Source organism: Cebus imitator, unplaced genomic scaffold (genome assembly GCF_001604975.1).
Source record: "Cebus imitator isolate Cc_AM_T3 unplaced genomic scaffold, Cebus_imitator-1.0 Scaffold8, whole genome shotgun sequence".
In the NCBI taxonomy this organism is placed as follows: Eukaryota; Metazoa; Chordata; class Mammalia; order Primates; family Cebidae; genus Cebus; species Cebus imitator.
Window position 1 is genome coordinate 1,145,228 of NW_016107323.1, and position 18,147 is coordinate 1,163,374.

The 18,147-nt window shown below is 39.3% G+C and overlaps 2 protein-coding genes across 3 annotated transcripts in view; one reads left to right on the top strand and one right to left on the bottom strand.

The window, feature by feature from the left end:
• The window catches only part of GLT8D2 (glycosyltransferase 8 domain containing 2), a 70,494-nt gene extending 67,417 nt beyond the window's left edge, over positions 1 to 3,077 (bottom strand). The window contains exon 1 of one of the 2 annotated variants that reach the window (XM_037742824.1): positions 2,559 to 3,077. The gene's annotated coding sequence lies outside the window, so the exon portion shown is untranslated. Of the gene's footprint in view, positions 1 to 2,472 lie in introns of both variants that reach the window. The other variant, XM_037742823.1, reaches the window with a different exon arrangement.
• HCFC2 (host cell factor C2) overlaps positions 3,057 to 18,147 on the top strand; it is a 39,548-nt gene continuing 24,457 nt past the window's right edge. The window contains exons 1-7 of the mRNA XM_017540386.2: positions 3,057 to 3,317; positions 4,750 to 4,898; positions 7,009 to 7,169; positions 13,925 to 14,133; positions 15,200 to 15,284; positions 16,956 to 17,062; positions 17,170 to 17,358. Coding sequence (XP_017395875.1) covers positions 3,155 to 3,317; positions 4,750 to 4,898; positions 7,009 to 7,169; positions 13,925 to 14,133; positions 15,200 to 15,284; positions 16,956 to 17,062; positions 17,170 to 17,358 — 1,063 coding nt within the window. The 5' untranslated portion in view covers positions 3,057 to 3,154. The remainder of the gene's footprint in view (positions 3,318 to 4,749; positions 4,899 to 7,008; positions 7,170 to 13,924; positions 14,134 to 15,199; positions 15,285 to 16,955; positions 17,063 to 17,169; positions 17,359 to 18,147) is intronic.

The following is an 18,147-nucleotide window of genomic DNA, read 5'->3' on the forward strand; positions in this document are numbered from 1 at the left end:
GAGTTTCCCTCTTGTTACCAGGCTGGAGTGCAATGGTGCGATCTCGGCTCACTGCAACCTCCGTCTCCTGGGTTCAAGCAATTCTCCTGCCTCAGACTCCTAAGTAGCTGGGACTACAGGTGTGCACCACCATGCCCAGCTAATTTTTGTATTTTCAGTAGAGGCAGGGTTTCACCACGTTGACCAGGATGGTCTCGATCTCTTGGCCTCGTGATTCACCCGTCTTGGCCTCCTAAAGTGCTGGGATTACAGGCGTGAGCCACCGCGACCGGCCAGTTTGCAACTTTTGATTTTTCCCTTAATCTTGTGCTATAAGGGCATTAGAAAAAAAGCTACCATCTAGACATGAAACTCAGAACAAAATACAGTTCTTTAAATGAATACTTTGGGTTTTATGAAAAACTCACTGCTTTATTCCAACTCTTCCAGTGTTATTTCAGATTCACAAAAACTTTATTATGGCAACATTTAAGAGCCCATGTTATATATGTGACAAAGAAAAATATTTATAGATAAATATTCATGACCTCTTTTCTGTTTGCAGATATCTTATCTCCCCCTCCCTTTCCAAGTTCTCTTTGGACATATTATGAAATTGGGCTAATACTCAGTGAGAGGGAGAATTTAAGAAGCAGAACCTAAAAAAATAGTGAGAATTCCTTTTTTTTTTTTTTAAGATAGAGTTTTGCTCGTGTTGCCCAGGCTGGAATGCAATGGCATGATCTCAGCTCACTGCAACCACTGCCTCCCAGGTTCAAGTGATTCTCCTACCTCAGCCTCTCAAGTAGCTGGGATTACAGGCATGCACCACCATACCCAGCTAATTTTTGTATTTTTAGTAGAGACAGGGTTTCACTATGTTGGCCAGGCTGATCTCGAACTCCTGATCTCTGGTGATCCACCCTCTTCTGCATCCTAAAGTGCTGGGATTACACACATGAGCCACCATGCCTGGCCTGATAATTCCTTTTTAAAAGGTAGAGGGTTATCTTTCAAAAAGAAGTTTACATGGATGAGACAGTGGAGAGACATGTTGAGATTTAAGGGAGTTGGGTGAAAAGAGAAATTAAAAATGGTAAAAGATGAAGAAAAAGGGGTTTTAGGAAATTCGCTATACAGTATATGTGTTTTCCTTTCAGTACCTTTTGAGAATCTGAGGTAGGGATTTAAATTGCTTTCAATTTTTTCTTCTGCTGGAGAAAAAAATCTCCAGTGGAAATTTATCTCTATTTATTTATCTTTCTTTAATAAAAATAGAGATGGGATCTTACCATCTTGACCAGGCTGGTCTGGAACTCCTGGGATCAGTGGATCCCCCTGTCTTGACCTCCCAAAGTGCTGGGATTGCAGGTGTGAGTCACCATGTCCAGTCCTTTTCTAATTAATTTAAAAAATAACTTGTATTGTGCATATTTAAGGTATACAACCTGATGTTATGATATATAGACTAGGGGTCCCCAATCCCCAGCAACCGGTCCTCAGCCTGTTCGGAACTTGCCGCACAGCAGGAGATGAGTCACTGGCTAGAGCGCAAGACCTCCTGAGCTCTGCCTCCTGTCAGATCAGCAGCGTATTAGATTCTCATAGGAGCTCGAACCCTACAATGAACTGCCCATAGGAGGGATCTAAATTGTGTACTCCCTATGAGAAGCTGATGCCTGATGATCTGAAGTGAAACAGTTTCATCCCGAAACCATACCCTCCACCCCCCTGCCAAGTACGTGGAAAAATTGCCTTCCAAGAAACCGGACCCTAGTGCCAAAAAGGTTGGAGATAACTTATATAGACAGTCACAAGGTTACTATAGTAAAGCACATTAACATATCCATCATCTCACATAGTTACCACCAATCCATTTTTTGTTTCTGGGGCAAGAGCAGCTAAAATTTACTCATTTGGCATAAATCCTATATGCAGTGTAATTTTATTCCTAATGGACTTGTGTGATTATGTGTAGTATCAAATCACAGGGCAGCTAGGCCTTATTAAGCGTTGCATTGGCTGGGTGCGGTGGCTCATGCCTGCAGTCCCAGCACTTTGGGAGGTCAAGGCAGGAGGATCACTTGAGCCCAGGATCTGGAGCTTGCAGTGAGCTATGATCGTGCCACTGTATTCCTGTGACAAGAGCCGGACCCTATCTAAAATAAATAAAAATAAAGAGTTGCATATGACTGCTCTCAGAGGCAGTATGGTATAATGGTTGGATATGATTGCTATCAGGGCAGTATGGTGTATGGTATAACGGTTTGTGGGTTCGGGAATCAGAAGCCCTGTGTTTGAATCCTGGCCCCAATCTTTTTCTTCAACCCTTTTCCTTTGTGTCCATCAGAAAGTTACTTTACTGCCCTGTGCCTCATTTCCCCATTCATAAAAGGGAGATAACAGTAGCCACCTCACTGGATTGTTGGATGGATTGTACGAGTTAATACACGTGAGGCATTTAGGGCGTGCCTGGCTGTGGACAGCCCTCACTTGTTAGCTAGGAATGAAACAGAAACCTACCAACCATCTCCACTCTGCTTAAGCCAAACAAACCAAAAACACCTCTCGTGGCTCACGGTTTCCAGGCTTCCTGGCATGGCTCCCCGCAAAGCTGCCCTCGGTTCGCCCTGGCAGGCTTTGCAGCGATCTTCCCTGCCCGGGTCCCAGTCACGGTCGCAGAGGCGCCAGTGGCCCGGGCTTGCGAGGCAGGCTCCCGCCCGCACCCTCTTCTGCGAGGTCCCGCCCTGCGCTCCCAGCTCTTCGCATCTCTACCCGAGCTTCTCTCACGTTGCCTGTGAGACTGCCTCGCCCACACATCCTAGATGCTCAATTAAAGTGGACATAAAGGAAGATGCTGTGGCTTCTCCTCAAAATACCGAACGGGAGTCTCTGGGTGGGGACGAGAGATGTGGTCAGTGGGAAGCGTCCTTCCACCCTAAGGTGTGTTGCCCTGGGTGGCCGCTGGCCACGTCGCCGGGGTGGGGGCGGGGCTCCCCTGTCAGGACTCCCTTTCTCCAATGTCTCTACCCTCCCCGCGGGCCTCCAGCCTGGCACCCGGAGCCCGCGGTCACGTGACCCCAGCCCAGCTGGAGGCGGGTCCCCACCCTCCCCGGGGAGCAGCGGGTTGAGGCGGGCGCGGTGCATTGTGGGCAGAGGGGCGGGGGTTGGGAAGATGGCGGCTCCCAGCCTCCTCAACTGGAGGCGGGTTTCTTCCTTCACGGGGCCGGTCCCCCGCGCCCGGCACGGACATCGAGCGGTGGCTATCCGGGAGCTGATGATCATCTTTGGAGGGGGAAATGAGGGCATCGCGGACGAGCTGCACGTCTACAACACTGGTAGGCGCGGCGGCGGCTGGTCGGCCCCGCCTGCGGAGCCGCGGAGGGGGAGGGGAAGCGAGGCGGCGGCCGCGGCCCTGACAGCTGTCACTGCCCGGTCACTGCTTTCACGGGCGGGCGGCGGGGAGCGCGGCTCGGCCGAGCGTCTCGGATCCCGCAGCTCCGTCCCGGACAGCAGCGCTGGGTTTCCGGGGTCCCCGGGGCGCAACGGACCCCAAGCGGGGCGCACCGGTCTAAAGGCAGGCAGTCCTGGACTTCCCCGCTTCAGCCCGGCTGGCGGACGCAGGCGACAGAAGACCATGTCCAGCCGCTTGGACCACTCCCCGAAATCTCGCTCCTGTCAAAAAACAAAACCACCCCAAACCAAAGTTCCTTCGGGCCTTTGCTATCTTTGCCTGCCTTCCTTCCTTAGAAGGAAGACCATCTAGTGGGTGAGGAGGGAAAACGAGAGGCCTTCTGGCACTCTCGCCTCAAATACAGCCAGGTGTTTGGCAGGTAACGGTCAAGATCCCCTCTACGGGCCGCGCTCTAAACCGGCGGGGACGTGGTGAAGCGGCCTTGTGTCTGCATAGTGGGTGTGGGCGCCTTTCTGGACCGGCCCTGGGAAAGAGGACTGTCATAACTTGAGCACCACTGCAGATCACAGGTGCCCCTGGGCAGGAAGCCCCTCTCTTTGAGGACCTCTGTGAAATAGAAAGGAGACTGAAATTTAACACCCCCGCCCTGCCCCGTAAATGCTCAGGCTGTCACAAGAAATCTTTTTGGTGTAAAGACAGTTATGGAATTTGGGGTCTACTTCATGACTGGTAACTTTTCTTTGACCACACAACTTAATCACAGTGATCATTTGAAGGTTAACAAAATAGTGGAGTCGGAGAAAAATTTTTTTCTACCCTCTCCTCCTCCCAGCGCCCCAGCATATGAAGTTAAAAAGTTATTGACAGTTTGGTCTTAGTGTGAAAACTCTGGCTTTGGAACAAATTAGACTTGATTTGAATCTTGCTCTGACAGTTGCCCAGGGTAAGTGCTAAAGTTACTAAACCTTTTTAAGCCTCACAATTTTCAGTTGTAAAATGGAGATTTTTATACTCACCCAGCAGGGGTTTTGTAAGAATTAAGATCAGGGTTTTTTCAACAGCAGCACTATTGACCTTTTGGGCCAAGTAACTCTTTGTCAAGGTCAGGGGAAGCTCTATTGCCCTGTACATTGTAAGATGTTTGATAGCATCCCTGCTCTACCTACTAGATGCCAGTAACAGTCCCCTCCAGTTATGACAACTAAAAATGTCACTAGACATTACTGGATGTCTTCCAGGGGCAGAATCATCCTTAATTGAGACCCACTGATGTTGATGATATATAAAGTACTTGCTGATAATATATGATAACTGTTTTTTGTTATAATCGGTTTTAATTTTATTTTGGCAACTAGCTACGAATCAGTGGTTTCTCCCAGCTGTTAGAGGAGATATCCCTCCAGGCTGTGCTGCCCATGGATTTGTCTGTGATGGTACCAGAATATTAGTATTTGGGGGAATGGTTGAATACGGAAGATACAGCAATGAATTATATGAGTTACAAGTAAGTGTATTTAATATTATTTCATTCGGAGGCTCTAATAATGATATTGCTCATAATTTTTCAAAAGATTGAAAAATTGTCCAGGTGCAGTGGCTCACACCTGTAATCCCAGCACTGTGGGAAGCTAAGGTGGATGGATCATCTGAGGTCAGGAGTTTGAGACCAGCCTGACGAACATGGAGAAACCCAGTCTCTACTAAAATACAAAAAATTAGCTGGGTGTGGTGGTGCGTGCCTGTAGTCCCAGCTACCCAGGAGGCTGCAGCAGGGGAATCACTTGAATCTGGGAGACGGAGGTTGCAGTGAGCTGAGATCATGCCACTGCACTTCAGCCTGGCGAAAAGAGCAAGACTCCATCTCAAAACAAACAAACAAACAAACAAATTAGCAGGTGGCACATGTCTATAATTCCAGCTATTTGGGAGGCTGAGGCAGGAGAATCACTTGAACCTGGGAGGTGGAGGTTGCAGTGAGCTGAGATTGTGCCATTGTACTCTAGCCTCAGCAACAAGAGCATAGCTTTAGCTTAAAAAAAAAAAAAAAAAGATTTCAAATTTTTAACATTGTTTAACACGTTTTAACATTGTTCAAATAATGTAAGCTTCACATTTTATAGCTTTGTAGAAAATGTTTCCATTTCACTTAAAAGCCAAAATTCCTGGGCAAGTCTTTTTCCCATATCCAGTGTAACATTTGTAACATCAAGATTTCTGTTACTTAGCAGCAGTTGTACGTGTTATATACTTAGGTTTTTGTATCTTAGTGCAATAGAAACTTTAGCCTGCAACAGGAGCACCTGGAAGACCTGTGAAAACACAGATTGCTGGGTTCTACCCCAAGAGTTTCTGAGTCAGTAGTGGGCCATGAGCATTTGCATTTCTACCAAGTTTCCAGCTGCTGATGCTCCTGGTTTCTAGGGTATACTTTTTTTGTTTTGTTTTGAGTGGGAGTCTTGCTCTTTTTTTTTTTTTTTTTTTTAAATTTTGTTTTGAGATGGAGTCTTGCTCTGTCGCCCAGGCTGGACTGCAGCCGAGCAATCTTGGCTCACTGGAACCTCCGCCTCTCAGGTTCAGGTGATTATCCTGCCTCAGCTTCCCGAGTAGCTGTGACTATAGGCACTTGCCACCTTGCCCAGCTAATTTTTGTTTTTTTTAGTAGTGACGGGGTTTCACCATCTTGGCCAGGCTGATCTTGAACTCCTGACCTCAGGTGTTCTGCCTGCCTGGGCCTCCCAAAGTGCTGAGATTACAGATGTTGAGCTACTGTGCCCTGCCTCAAGTTCTTAAGTACTGCAGGACTCACAGAGGGTTAGTTGGCATCAGCATTAACTGACAGAATCACAACTTTGAATAAAACTTTCCACATTTGGAAATTCACCACTCCCAGCCCCTAGGCTATACTTTGAAAACCACAGCTTTAGTGTTTACACAATTGTTACCCCATACTAATAATCACTATCCCCTCTACCTTGAGGATACACAAAAGAGTAGTAACAGTTTCCCATAACCTTTCTAAATTTGAATCTTTTATTAAACCAGACTCATAGCCTTTGTTGACTTTTCTTCCTGATCTAATTAGCAGCCATGAATGGGTTATACCTATTTACAAACAACTCATTGCAAAAATAATTTCAGCTAAAGAAAACATCCATGGCTAGAGAATAAGTTTTGGAATTTGATTTGTTAAAGAGCTTTATATTTATTTAAAGGTTAAAATATTCACCATTCATGGATTATGTAACTTTAGAAAGTAAGAATATATAAATTATATTTAATTCTGAAGCTATGTATGATACTTTATTTTTCATATGGAAAATACTTTAGAACTGTTAGAGTTTATTATTATATGCTTAGTTTGCAATTTTGGAAATCTGTGAATAAAGGAAGAGTAACTTGAATGTCTATTGGAACATATATTTTAATATTTTAATTCCAGAAGTTAGCTGCTTATTCGTCATTTGTCCCAAAAGTAATTTATTAGAGCCTTCTGATGGGATTTTAATTAAAATGTATTGATACAGTGTTGTGCTACTGACAGTATAGGAGTGTTTTCCTGATTTTGCCTGAGTGTATTTGTGCTCTTTTTTTTTTTTTTTTTTTTTTTTTTTTAGGCAAGTCGTTGGTTATGGAAAAAGGTGAAACCTCATCCCCCTTCTTCTGGTTTACCTCCTTGTCCTCGGCTTGGACATAGCTTCTCTTTATATGGTAACAAATGCTATTTGTTTGGTGGCCTGGCAAATGAAAGTGAAGATTCAAACAATAATGTTCCCAGGTATGCTGACTCTTTCAGACCAAATGCTTATATTATGATTTAGAGTAGGAACATTTTATTTTTTCTGTCTTTAATTTTTAAAAGGGATGATGCTTAGCTTTTTGCATTTCAACCTAACAGTAGACAAATTTGTGTGTGTTTGTGTTTTCCTTAGTCCCTGGAGCATATTTGTTTTCAAAACTGTATTTTTTCTTCAGAAAGCACTAGAGTTAAAAAAGAAAAAAAAAACTGTCTTTTCTAATGAGATATCATCTTATTAGATTAATGTTAATGTAACTGCTTATATCAATATATTTGTATATATTGAGCCATAATACATTTTAGCTACCTTATCAATGATAACGAAAAGTAACAGATGGTTATTTTAAAATTAGATTGCTCTGGGAATTTAGTGACAAAACTCTGACTATAAAACGAAAGCTATCATTTCCATGTTTTATACAAGAAGCTGTTAGAGTGGTTCACACTAGCAAATACTTTTACAATCAATTCTCTCCTCCCTTTTCCCAAACAAAATTCACTACCTCTTTTCTTTTCACATCATGTTTTTGTTTGTTTGTTTGTGTGTTGAGTTCCAAAGAGCCTTTACGAAACAGCTTGTAGGCAGGTTTGGTCCAAAGGGTGTAGTTTGCTGACACAGGCTGTAAATAATGGGGCTGTCTACATTGTTGACCCCTATTATAGCTAATGTTGGCTTTGTCTGCAAAGAATTCTTTCCTTTGGGGAATTGTCCTGTTCCATGTAGTTTTTTTTTTTTTTTTAATAAATTTTATTTGTATAAATTTAAGGTATACAACATGATGGTATTATACACACACACACACACACACACACACACACACACACATAGTAAAATGGTTACTATAGTGGTACTATATCCCTCATTTCATATAAATACCCTTTTCATTTTTTTTCTTTTTTTTTTTTTTTTTTTTGGCCTGTGGCATGAGCAGCTATAGTCAATCCAGCACTTTGGGAGGCTGAGGTGGGTGGATCACTTGAGCCCAGCAGTTTTAGACCAGCCTGGCAACATGGTAAAACCCCATCTCTGCCAAAAATACAAAAAATTAGCTGGGCATGGTGGCATGCACCTGTGGTCACAGCTACTCAGAAGGCTGAGATGGGAGATTTCTTCAGCCTGGGAGGTAGAGGTTGCAGTGAGCCGAGATTGTGCGGCTACACTCCTGCCTGGGTAACAGAGTTAGACCATTATCTCAAAAAAAAAAAAAAAATCCTGAATACATTATTATTAACTGTAGTTCTCCTGTTGTACATTTGTACGTATTTGCTACTTTGTATCTTTTGACCTACATTTCCCCATTTCCTTCCCTGCTCTGACCCTGGTAACCACTGTTTTATTCTCTATTTCTATGTATTTTAACTTTTTTGTTAAAAACAAACAAGATTTCACATGAGATCATGCAATATTGTTCTTTGTGTCTGTCTTATTTCACTTAGCATAATGTTCTGCTGTTCCATCCATGCTGTGGCAAATGGTAGTATATTTTTTCTTTCTTTTTTTAGACTTTTTCTTTTTTTAATTTTTAATTTTTATTTTACTTTAAGCTCTGGGATACATGTGCAGAACGTGCAGGTTTGTTACATAGGTATACATGTGCCATGATGGTTTGCAGCACCTGTCAACCTGTCATCTAGGTTTTAAGTCCTGTATGCATTAGGTATTTGTCTTAATGCTCTCCCACCCCTTGCCCCTCAACCCCTGACATGGCCCTGGTATGTGATATTCCCTTCCCTGTGTCCATGTGTTCTCATTGTTCAACTCCCACCTATGAGCGAGAACATGTGGTATTTGGTTTTCTGTTTCTGTGTTAGTTTGCTGAGAATGATGGTTTCCAGCTTCATCAATGTCCCTGCAAAGGACGTGAACTCATTCTTTTTTATGGCTGCAATATTTTTTTCTTTTTAAGGCTGAATAATATTCACATAGTGTTTTGATCACATTGTCATTCTAGCATTCAGGCTTTGGAGATTTAGAGTCCAAAGGGCTGTTTTCTGATTCAGGGCTTATCATGTGTGTCCTTTAGAGCAAATAAGCCTGTTTCCTTCACTGTGAAATGGGAGTGATTAAATACCTATTTTCTAGTGTCATCGTGATAGTGAAATAAGATCATTGGTATAATTTTCAGGTTGCCATACCATATAGTACAGTAGTTGTTATCACCATTATAATGTCTTTTTACCTGCATTAGATTGATGGTGGTGTTTTAACTTTTTTCCAAACTTTTTAAAAACAGAAATACTAAAATATCATGAAAAATTTGGAAACTGGAGAAAAGGAAAAAAATTATCACAGTAATCCAGATACTTTTAACACGTTTTAAAAATTTTTTTCCCATTAAACGAGCTTTTAAAATAACACTGGTAAAAATTCAAGAAATTAGAAAGTGCACAGTGTTCTTTCAACAGCACTATCCCCCAACATAGGCAAATACACATAATTCAATTTGATGTACATCTTTTGAGACCTTTTTCATGTTATACGTTATATTAGCTTTTGTTAGGTTATTGTTTACAAGGGGCAGGCTTCTCAAGTTACTCTACTTGAGAGAGCCAGTAGGTGCATACAATTGCATACAATGATTTTTAAAGCCTCTGTTTAAAGCACATTCATTTCTGGTCACATTCCATTGGTCAAAGCAAGCCATATGGCCAAGGCCAGAGTTAGTGGTCTAAGGATACATACTCTGCCTGCTAGGAGAGAAGAGTTGGGAACATTAATCCAATCCTCCACACAGGCCTATTTTCTTTTCTTTTCTTTCTATCTTTCTTTCTTTTTTTTTTTTTTTTTCTCTTTCTTTCTCTCTCTTTCTCTCTCTCTTTGTCTCTTTCTTTCTTTCTTCTTTCCTTTCTTTTATTTTTTAAATTAGATTATATATATAATTTTTCTTTTTTTTTTCTTTTTTGAGACAGGGTCTCACTCTATCACCCAGGCTGGAGTGTAGTGGCACAATGTCAGCTCACTGGAGCCTCTACCTCCCAGGCTCAATTGATCCTCCTACCTCAAAATGTTTAACTTCTTAAGAAATTCTACCAAATTGTTTTCCAAAGTGACTATACCATTTTACATTCCCACCAGCAATATGTAAGGGTTTTAATTTCTCCACGTTGGCTAATACTTGTTATTATCTGTCTTTTTTATTGTTGCCATCCTAGTGGGAGTAAAGTGGTATCTCATTGTGGTTTTAATTTGTATTTCGCTAATGACCAATAGTGTTGGACATCTTTTCATGTGCTTTTTAGCCATTCATATACCTTTGATGAAATTTCTATTCAAATATTGTGTCCATTTTTTAGTTGATGGTTTTCTTATTATTGAGTTGTAACAGTTATGTATATATTCAGGATATAAGTTTTATGTTTTGTTTTACTTTTTAATCAGAAATGTGATTTGACCAGGCACAGTGGCTCACACCTGTAATCCCAGCACTTTGGGAGGCTAAGGCAGGTGGATTACTTGAGGCCTGGAATTCGAGACCAGCTTGACCAACATAGTGAAACCCATCTCTACTAAAAATACAAAAAAATTAGCTGGACATACTAATGGTACATGTTTGTACTCCCAGATACTTGGGAGGCTGAGGTGGAAGAATTGCTTGAACCAGGAGGCAGACGTTGCAGTGGAGATCGTGCCACTGTACTCCAGCCTGGGCAAGAGTGTGAGACTGTCTCAAAAAAAAAAAAAAGAAATGTGATTTGCAAGTATTATATTCTAGTCTGTGGCTTATCTTTTTATTTTCTTACTGTTACCTTTTGAAGTATGAAAGTTTTAAATTTTGATAAATACAATTTATCAAACTTTTATGAATCATACTTTTAGTGCCATATTTAAGAACTCTTTGCCTAACTCAAGGTTATAGAGATTTGTTCCTCTGTTTTCTTCTAAAAATTGAATAGTTTTAGCTCTTATATTTCTATGTCTGATTTATTTTTGAGTTAATTTTTGTATAAAAAGTGAAATCAGGGCCTAAATTTATCTTTTCACATGTGGATATCCAGAAGTCCCAAAACCATTGGTTGAAAAGACTGCCCTTTCCTCATTGTGTTGTGTTGACATCTTTATTGAAAATCAGTTAACCACAAATGTAAGAGTTTATTTCTGGACTCTCAGTTATATTCCATTGATCTATATGTCTAACTTTATGCTAGTACCCCACTGTCTTGATTACTGTATTTTGTAGTAAGTGTTATGGTAAGAAATTGAAAGGCATGAGTGCTTAAATCTTTTTTTTCCTTAAGTATTTTGGCTATTCCAGGTCCTTTGCATATCTTTATAGAATTTTGAATCAGAAATTGCCAAAGACTGATGTGGTGGCTCACACCTGTAATCCTAGGGCTTTGGGGAGCCAAGGTGGGAGGATCACTTGAGCCCAGGAGTTTGAGACCAGCCTGGGTAACTTGGCAAGACTCTATCTCTGCAAAACATTAGAAAATTAGCCAGATGTGATGCTATGTGCCTGTGGTCCCATCTACATGGGAGGCTGAAGCAAGAGGATTGCTTGAGCCCAGTAGACCAAGGGTACAGTGAGCCATGTTCACATCACTGCACGCCAGCCTGGGCAACAGAATGAGACCCCATCTCAAAAAAAGGCTTACTAGAATTTTGATAGAGATTTCATTGATTATATATCAGTTGGAGGAGAATTGCCATCTTAATAATATTGGATCTGCCAATTCATGAACATGGAATGTCTCTCCGTTTATTTAGATCTTTTAAATTTTCTCTCAGCAATATTTTGTAGTTTTCAATGTACATGTTGCTCTTTGTAATTTTGATAAATTTGTTCCTAAGTGTTTTATTCTTTTTGAGGATATTATGAATTGATTTGGTTTCTTAATTTCATTTTTGGATTGTTCATTCCTAGTATATAGAAATACAATTGGTTTTGTTATTTATCTTGTATCCTGTGATCTTGCTGAATTCATTTATTATTCCTAATCATATTGAAATGGATTTCAATTTTTATTATTATTGATTCTTAGGAGTTCTTTACATACATACATATTTTTGTATGTTCCAAATGTGTTTTTTGAGTCTTTGCTTTTTTTTTTTAAAGGGTTTTCTGTTTTGTTTCATCACATTTGACAATATTTTCTATTTTTGGTTTTGAATCTTACTTTAAAGACTACCCTTAAAGAAAATTATAAAAACTTTTCTATAATTTCTTCTAGTACATTCACAGTTTTGTTTCTGTTTAGACCATTAATGCATTTGTGATATACTTTTGCAACTAATGTGAGGCTTTTTACTTCTTTTCCTAATACCATTTATTAAATAAGTCATTTTTTTCCTGTTGATTTGAAATTCCATCTCTGTCATATCTTAATTCTTGTGTAAATGTGTCTTTCTAGGCTTTCTAGACCAGGGGTTGCAAACTATATCCTGTGGGCCAAATGTGGCCCGCTGTCCTTTTTTAATTAATAAACTTTTATTGGAATACAGCCGTGCCCATTCATTTTGTATTGCTGTTGGCAGCTTTTGTGTTAAAACAGCACAGTTGAGTAGTTGCAATAGATTTGTGGCCTGTGAAGCCTAAAAGGTTTACTATTGGACCCTTTACAGGAAACATTTGTTGATTCCTGCTCTAGACTCTGTTTTGTTTCATTAATGTATTTACCTTTCTGTCACTAATTGTGACATTTGCTATAGGTTGTTGGTATGTGATTTTAATAACATTAAGGACATTTTCTTTGCTTTGCTTTTTGAGACAGAGCCATACTCTGTCACCAGTGGCATGATCACAGCTCTATGCAGCCTTTACCTCCTGGGCTCAGACAATCCCTCTGCCTCAACCTCTGAATAGCTAGGACCACAGGTGCATGCCACTATGCCCAGCTAATTTAAAAAACGTGTTTTTTTTTTTTTTTCTTTTTCCTTTTTGTAGAGACAGGATTTCTCCATGTTGCCCAGGAACTCCTGGGCTCAAGTGATCTTCCCACCTTGGCCTCCCAAAGTGTTGGGATTACAGGCATGAGTCACCATGCCTGGCCAAAATTTTCTTAAATTTCCAGCTGATATTGACAGACTAAGCTGGTTCTGTCACCCTACATACCTGCATATGGCCACCCCAGATGATAGTTTTTTGGGAGTTGAACTTCTTACATGGTGGTTCAGGATTCCAAGAGTGAGTGTTCTAGTGAAGGTGTATAGGCCTTCTGTGTCCCAGCCTCAGAAGTCACATAGTGTTCTTTTTTTGTTTGTTTTTAGACATGGGGTTTCACAATGTTGGCCAGGCTGGTCTCAAACTCCTGACCTCAAGCAATCTACCCGCCTCGGCCTCCCAAAGTGCTGGGATTACAGGCGTGAGCCACTGCGCCTGGCCTACATAGTGTTCTTTTACCATACCTTACTAATCAAAGCAGTCACAAACCAGCCCAGAATCAAGGGAAGGAAACATAGACCCAAGTTCCTGATGGTAAAAGTATCACAGGATTTGTAGTTGTGTTTTAACACCAACAAGTAGCAAGTTGTCATTGATAAGAGTGTTGGCTAAATGATAATAGAAATTATTTTTAATTTCTTCTCTTCACTACTGAGCTCCAGAAGAATGCCTGGAACATTGTAATATTTGATAAGTATGTATTGTGTGAATGAGGTTTGGAGTTTCTGCTCTCCTAATGCCTTTCTGTACTATGAACTTTTCACAGTAAGCACATATTATCTTTATAAATAGAAATAAAATACAAATAAAGGGTATATATTATCTGAATGTTTTAATTTTTTTATGCTATCCTAGATATTTAAATGATTTTTATGAGTTGGAGCTACAGCACGGCTCTGGTGTTGTGGGTTGGAGCATTCCAGTGACGAAAGGTGTTGTACCTTCTCCAAGAGAATCCCACACAGCTGTTATATATTGCAAAAAAGATTCTGGAGGTCCTAAAATGTATGTTTTTGGTGGAATGTGTGGTGCTCGCCTGGATGACCTGTGGCAACTTGACTTAGGTAAGTTTAACTTGATTCGGGCTCAGGAATAGGACAAATTTAAAAAATGCTTTGAAAAATATTATTGATTTTAGTATTTATTGAGTTGTACTTAGATTTACAACTAGTACTTCTAGCCCCAGGGAATAGCTGATGTGTGATATAAATGGTTGCCAATAAATCAGATTGAACAAATGAATGTTTGGTTTATAAGAGTAACTCTCTTGTGCTTTCTGTAAATAGGGTTACCATATGTCCTGGGTTACCTGGGATGATTCTGGTTTATGCTTATTGTCCTGTGCAGTTATCAATAGTACAGTACTCTCTTTCACTCTGAAAAGTGTCCTGTTGGGGTTGATAACTATCTACAGGAAATATAGCATTATCAGTGTTATTGGTGGCCAGTAAAAAACGCTTAGGTAGTTCTTTCTAAAGGGATCCTAGGAATGAATGATTGGAGGATAGTGTGCCTCTCACCTTTGACTATCTTCTGTCCAATGTACTCTTACTTAAAATGGTAAAATCCCTAATATTGTTCTTAATTCAAAATTGGTAGCACCCTATTACAAATACAGTCATCCCTCGGTATCTGTGGAGAATTTATTCAGGACCTCCCCTGATACCAAAATCCATGGATGCTCAAGTCCCTGATGTAAAATGGTGTATGTAGTATTTGCATATTCTCCCATACACTTTAAATCATCTCCAGATTACTTGTAACACCTAATACAATGTAAATACTACATAAATTATTGCTACATTGTATTGTCTGGGGAATAATGTCAAAAAGAAAACATGTTCAGTGCAGCCAAAGTTTTTTGTGAATATTTTCAATCTGTGGTTGGTTGAATCCATGGATGCAGGACCCATGGGTACAGAGGGCTAACTGTACTAACATTAAGTGTAAATAAATTTCTGATTAGCAGTTTATGTAAGCTGGGAATATTTAAGATAATATTCAAATAACTGTTTTAAAATGCTTTGTTTCATTTTGGTAAGTTCTTGTTTTATTTTTTTTTAATTATGCAAGTTGAGGTAATTTGCTGTTGTTAGATCAAGTTGCTAATATAATTATTTTTACTTTTAGAGACTATGTCATGGTCAAAACCAGAAACTAAAGGGACAGTGCCACTTCCACGAAGCCTTCATACAGCCAGTGTTATAGGAAACAAGTATGGTGTTTTTTTATATTTCACTTCTGTTTTTTTTTTTTTAAACAACTTAAGAAGCACACAAAGAAAAGTAATGCTACTAGTTTCTTGGAAGTAGATTATGAAACAACACAGTTTGATTGTGCTTACTGAAGCTAAAATAATTTTTTGTCTGTAGAAGCTAAAATACTTAATGTGCCCTTTTCTTATGCTATCTCTTTTACTTTGCATTCATTATAATGCCTTGCCCAGGGTAGGCTTTATGTAAATGTAAACCTGGATATTGCCAAACTAATCACTTAACTCACTGTTTCTTTTTTCCTATTTTTGGTAGTGCTTCATTTGTACTCAGGCACGTACTCTTAATAATTATGTTTTAGATGGCAATATAGAGTTAATAGAATACAAACTCTGTAACCAGATTGTCTAAATTCAAGATCCAGCTTTGGCACTTGTCCTGTATGACCTGGGGCAAGGAAACTTAATCTGTTTATACCTCACTTTCCTTAAGTATACAATGTAGATTAAAGTAAAAAGCTACTTGACAAGGCTGTAATGAAGACTAAATGGATTAATACATATGAAATGCTTAGAACAGTTTCTGGTATGAAGTGAGCATTCCATAAATGTTGGCTATTACTGCCATCAACAAATTCCCTTGTTTGTGCAACACTGTGCCACAATTAGGAGTACTGTTGAATTAGAATTTAATGAAATATTTATTATTGCAGGGATTCTACCTTAAATTTAGTATTTTAGGAAATGACTATTGATTTAGAACCTAATTATTGTTTTTTTTTTTTAACTAACTCAAAACCAAACAGGATAGTCTTTACATTTAAACAAAATTTTATGTACTTTTTTAACTGCAGAATCATTTTATAAAATGAAATTTTCCATTGAAACCCCAATGTATAAAAATCGATTTTAAAAAATAGAGCTCTGGCTGGGTATGGTGGCTCATGCCTATAATCCCAGCACTTTGGGAGGCCAAGGTGGAAGAATCACCTGAGCCCAGGAAGTTGAGTTTGCAGTGGGCCATTATCATGCCACTGCACTCTAGCCTGGGCAACAGAAGAAGACCCTATCTAAAAAAAAAAAAAAAAAAAAAAATCTCTGGTTGGCATTAAAAGAATAGATCTCTTAGATCTCTGGTTGGCATCAGGTTACATGGGCCCTGATTTCTGCCTGATGAGCCTTTCTCTTCCAGTAGCCATCAGGCTTGTCTTAAGAACTCGGGGTCCTGAGGAACACAGTTTAAAGGTTTCATTTAAATGATATCAGTGGCCAAAGGTACATGAAATTCAATCCTCTTCAGTTACTCTATGCATACACTTTTAAATTTGACTTTGGATGGTCATTGATCAGTTGGGTATCTTTCTGACTGTGATACCATGCCTTAGTATATTATAGACAATATTTATTTTAAAATATATTATAATTGAAATAGTCTTCACTTTAAGTAACTTGCCAGAGTGAAATAATTGTGATTCTGTATTGCTTCATAAAATTGTAAACTCTTGAAAGAAGACCACTTTATTCATCTTCCTATTCCCATTACCTTGACGATGGTATGATGGGTGAATGAATAGTTCTGAAACCCTGCTGATAGGAAATTTGTCTAGTCTTAGCACTTCAAATCCATGAAGTAAAATGAAATAAGCTACTTTATGTTTTTGTGTTGTTGTTCAGGATGTACATTTTTGGTGGATGGGTCCCATATAAGGGGGAAAATACTGAGACTTCACCCCATGATTGTGAATGGAGATGTACCAGTTCATTTTCTTACCTAAATCTGGGTGAGTCTTTTAAGAGTTACTCATTTAATTAAACTTTATTAATAAGATTTTTTTAAATAATTTTGTTAAGGACAAAAAATTAGTTGTGAATATTTCTGTCTTTTCAGATACAACAGAGTGGACCACCCTAGTATCAGATTCTCAAGAAGATAAAAAAAATTCAAGACCAAGACCAAGAGCTGGACACTGCGCTGTTGCAATTGGCACTCGATTGTATTTTTGGAGTGGAAGAGATGGCTACAAAAAAGCACTGAATAGTCAAGTTTGCTGCAAGGATCTTTGGTATCTTGATACTGGTAGGTAAGAATATTTAACAAATAAACTTTTTTTTTTTAGGTAAGCACTCAAGTGTCTGCCTTTTGAGACTTACTGTAAATGCTGCTACCTTTCTTTCCCATAAGAAGAAACAATATGTGTAGTTATTCCCCACTCCTGAGGAATATATAATTATCCTCTCCATGAGTGTAGACTGGATTTAAAGACTCCTTTGCAAAGAATAGAGTATGGAAAGGGAAAATAGTAGCTTTATAGAAACCTGGCAAGCAGGAGAAACCTGGCAAGCACCACCTTAATCAAGTGATTAAGGTTAATATCACTAGTGATGAATCACATTGATATCATTTACTCCCTAATATCATGTGATAAGTAAAAGTACCTCTGTGGTTTTCTTCCCCAAAACCCATAACCCATCCAACTATGAGAAAATATCAGACAAAACCAAATTGAGGGACATTCTACATTTTCTACAAAGAATACGTGAGCGGTACTATTCAGAAGTTTCAAAGTGAAGGAAAACAAGGAAAGACTAAAAAATCATCACAAAGTGGAGGAGACAAAGGAGACTACAACTAAATGTGATGATGTATTCTGTATTGGATCCTGGAACAAAAAATACATTAATTGAAAAACTTGTGAAATCTGAGTTGTCTATAGTTAATAGTATTACACCAATGACAATTTCTTAGTTTTAACAAATGTGCTTGTATTAGGGGAAGCTGGAAAACAGGGAAAGCTTGGGTCAGGGGATTATGGCAATGCTATACTATCTTTACAACTTTTCTGCAAATCTAAAATTATTTTAAAGT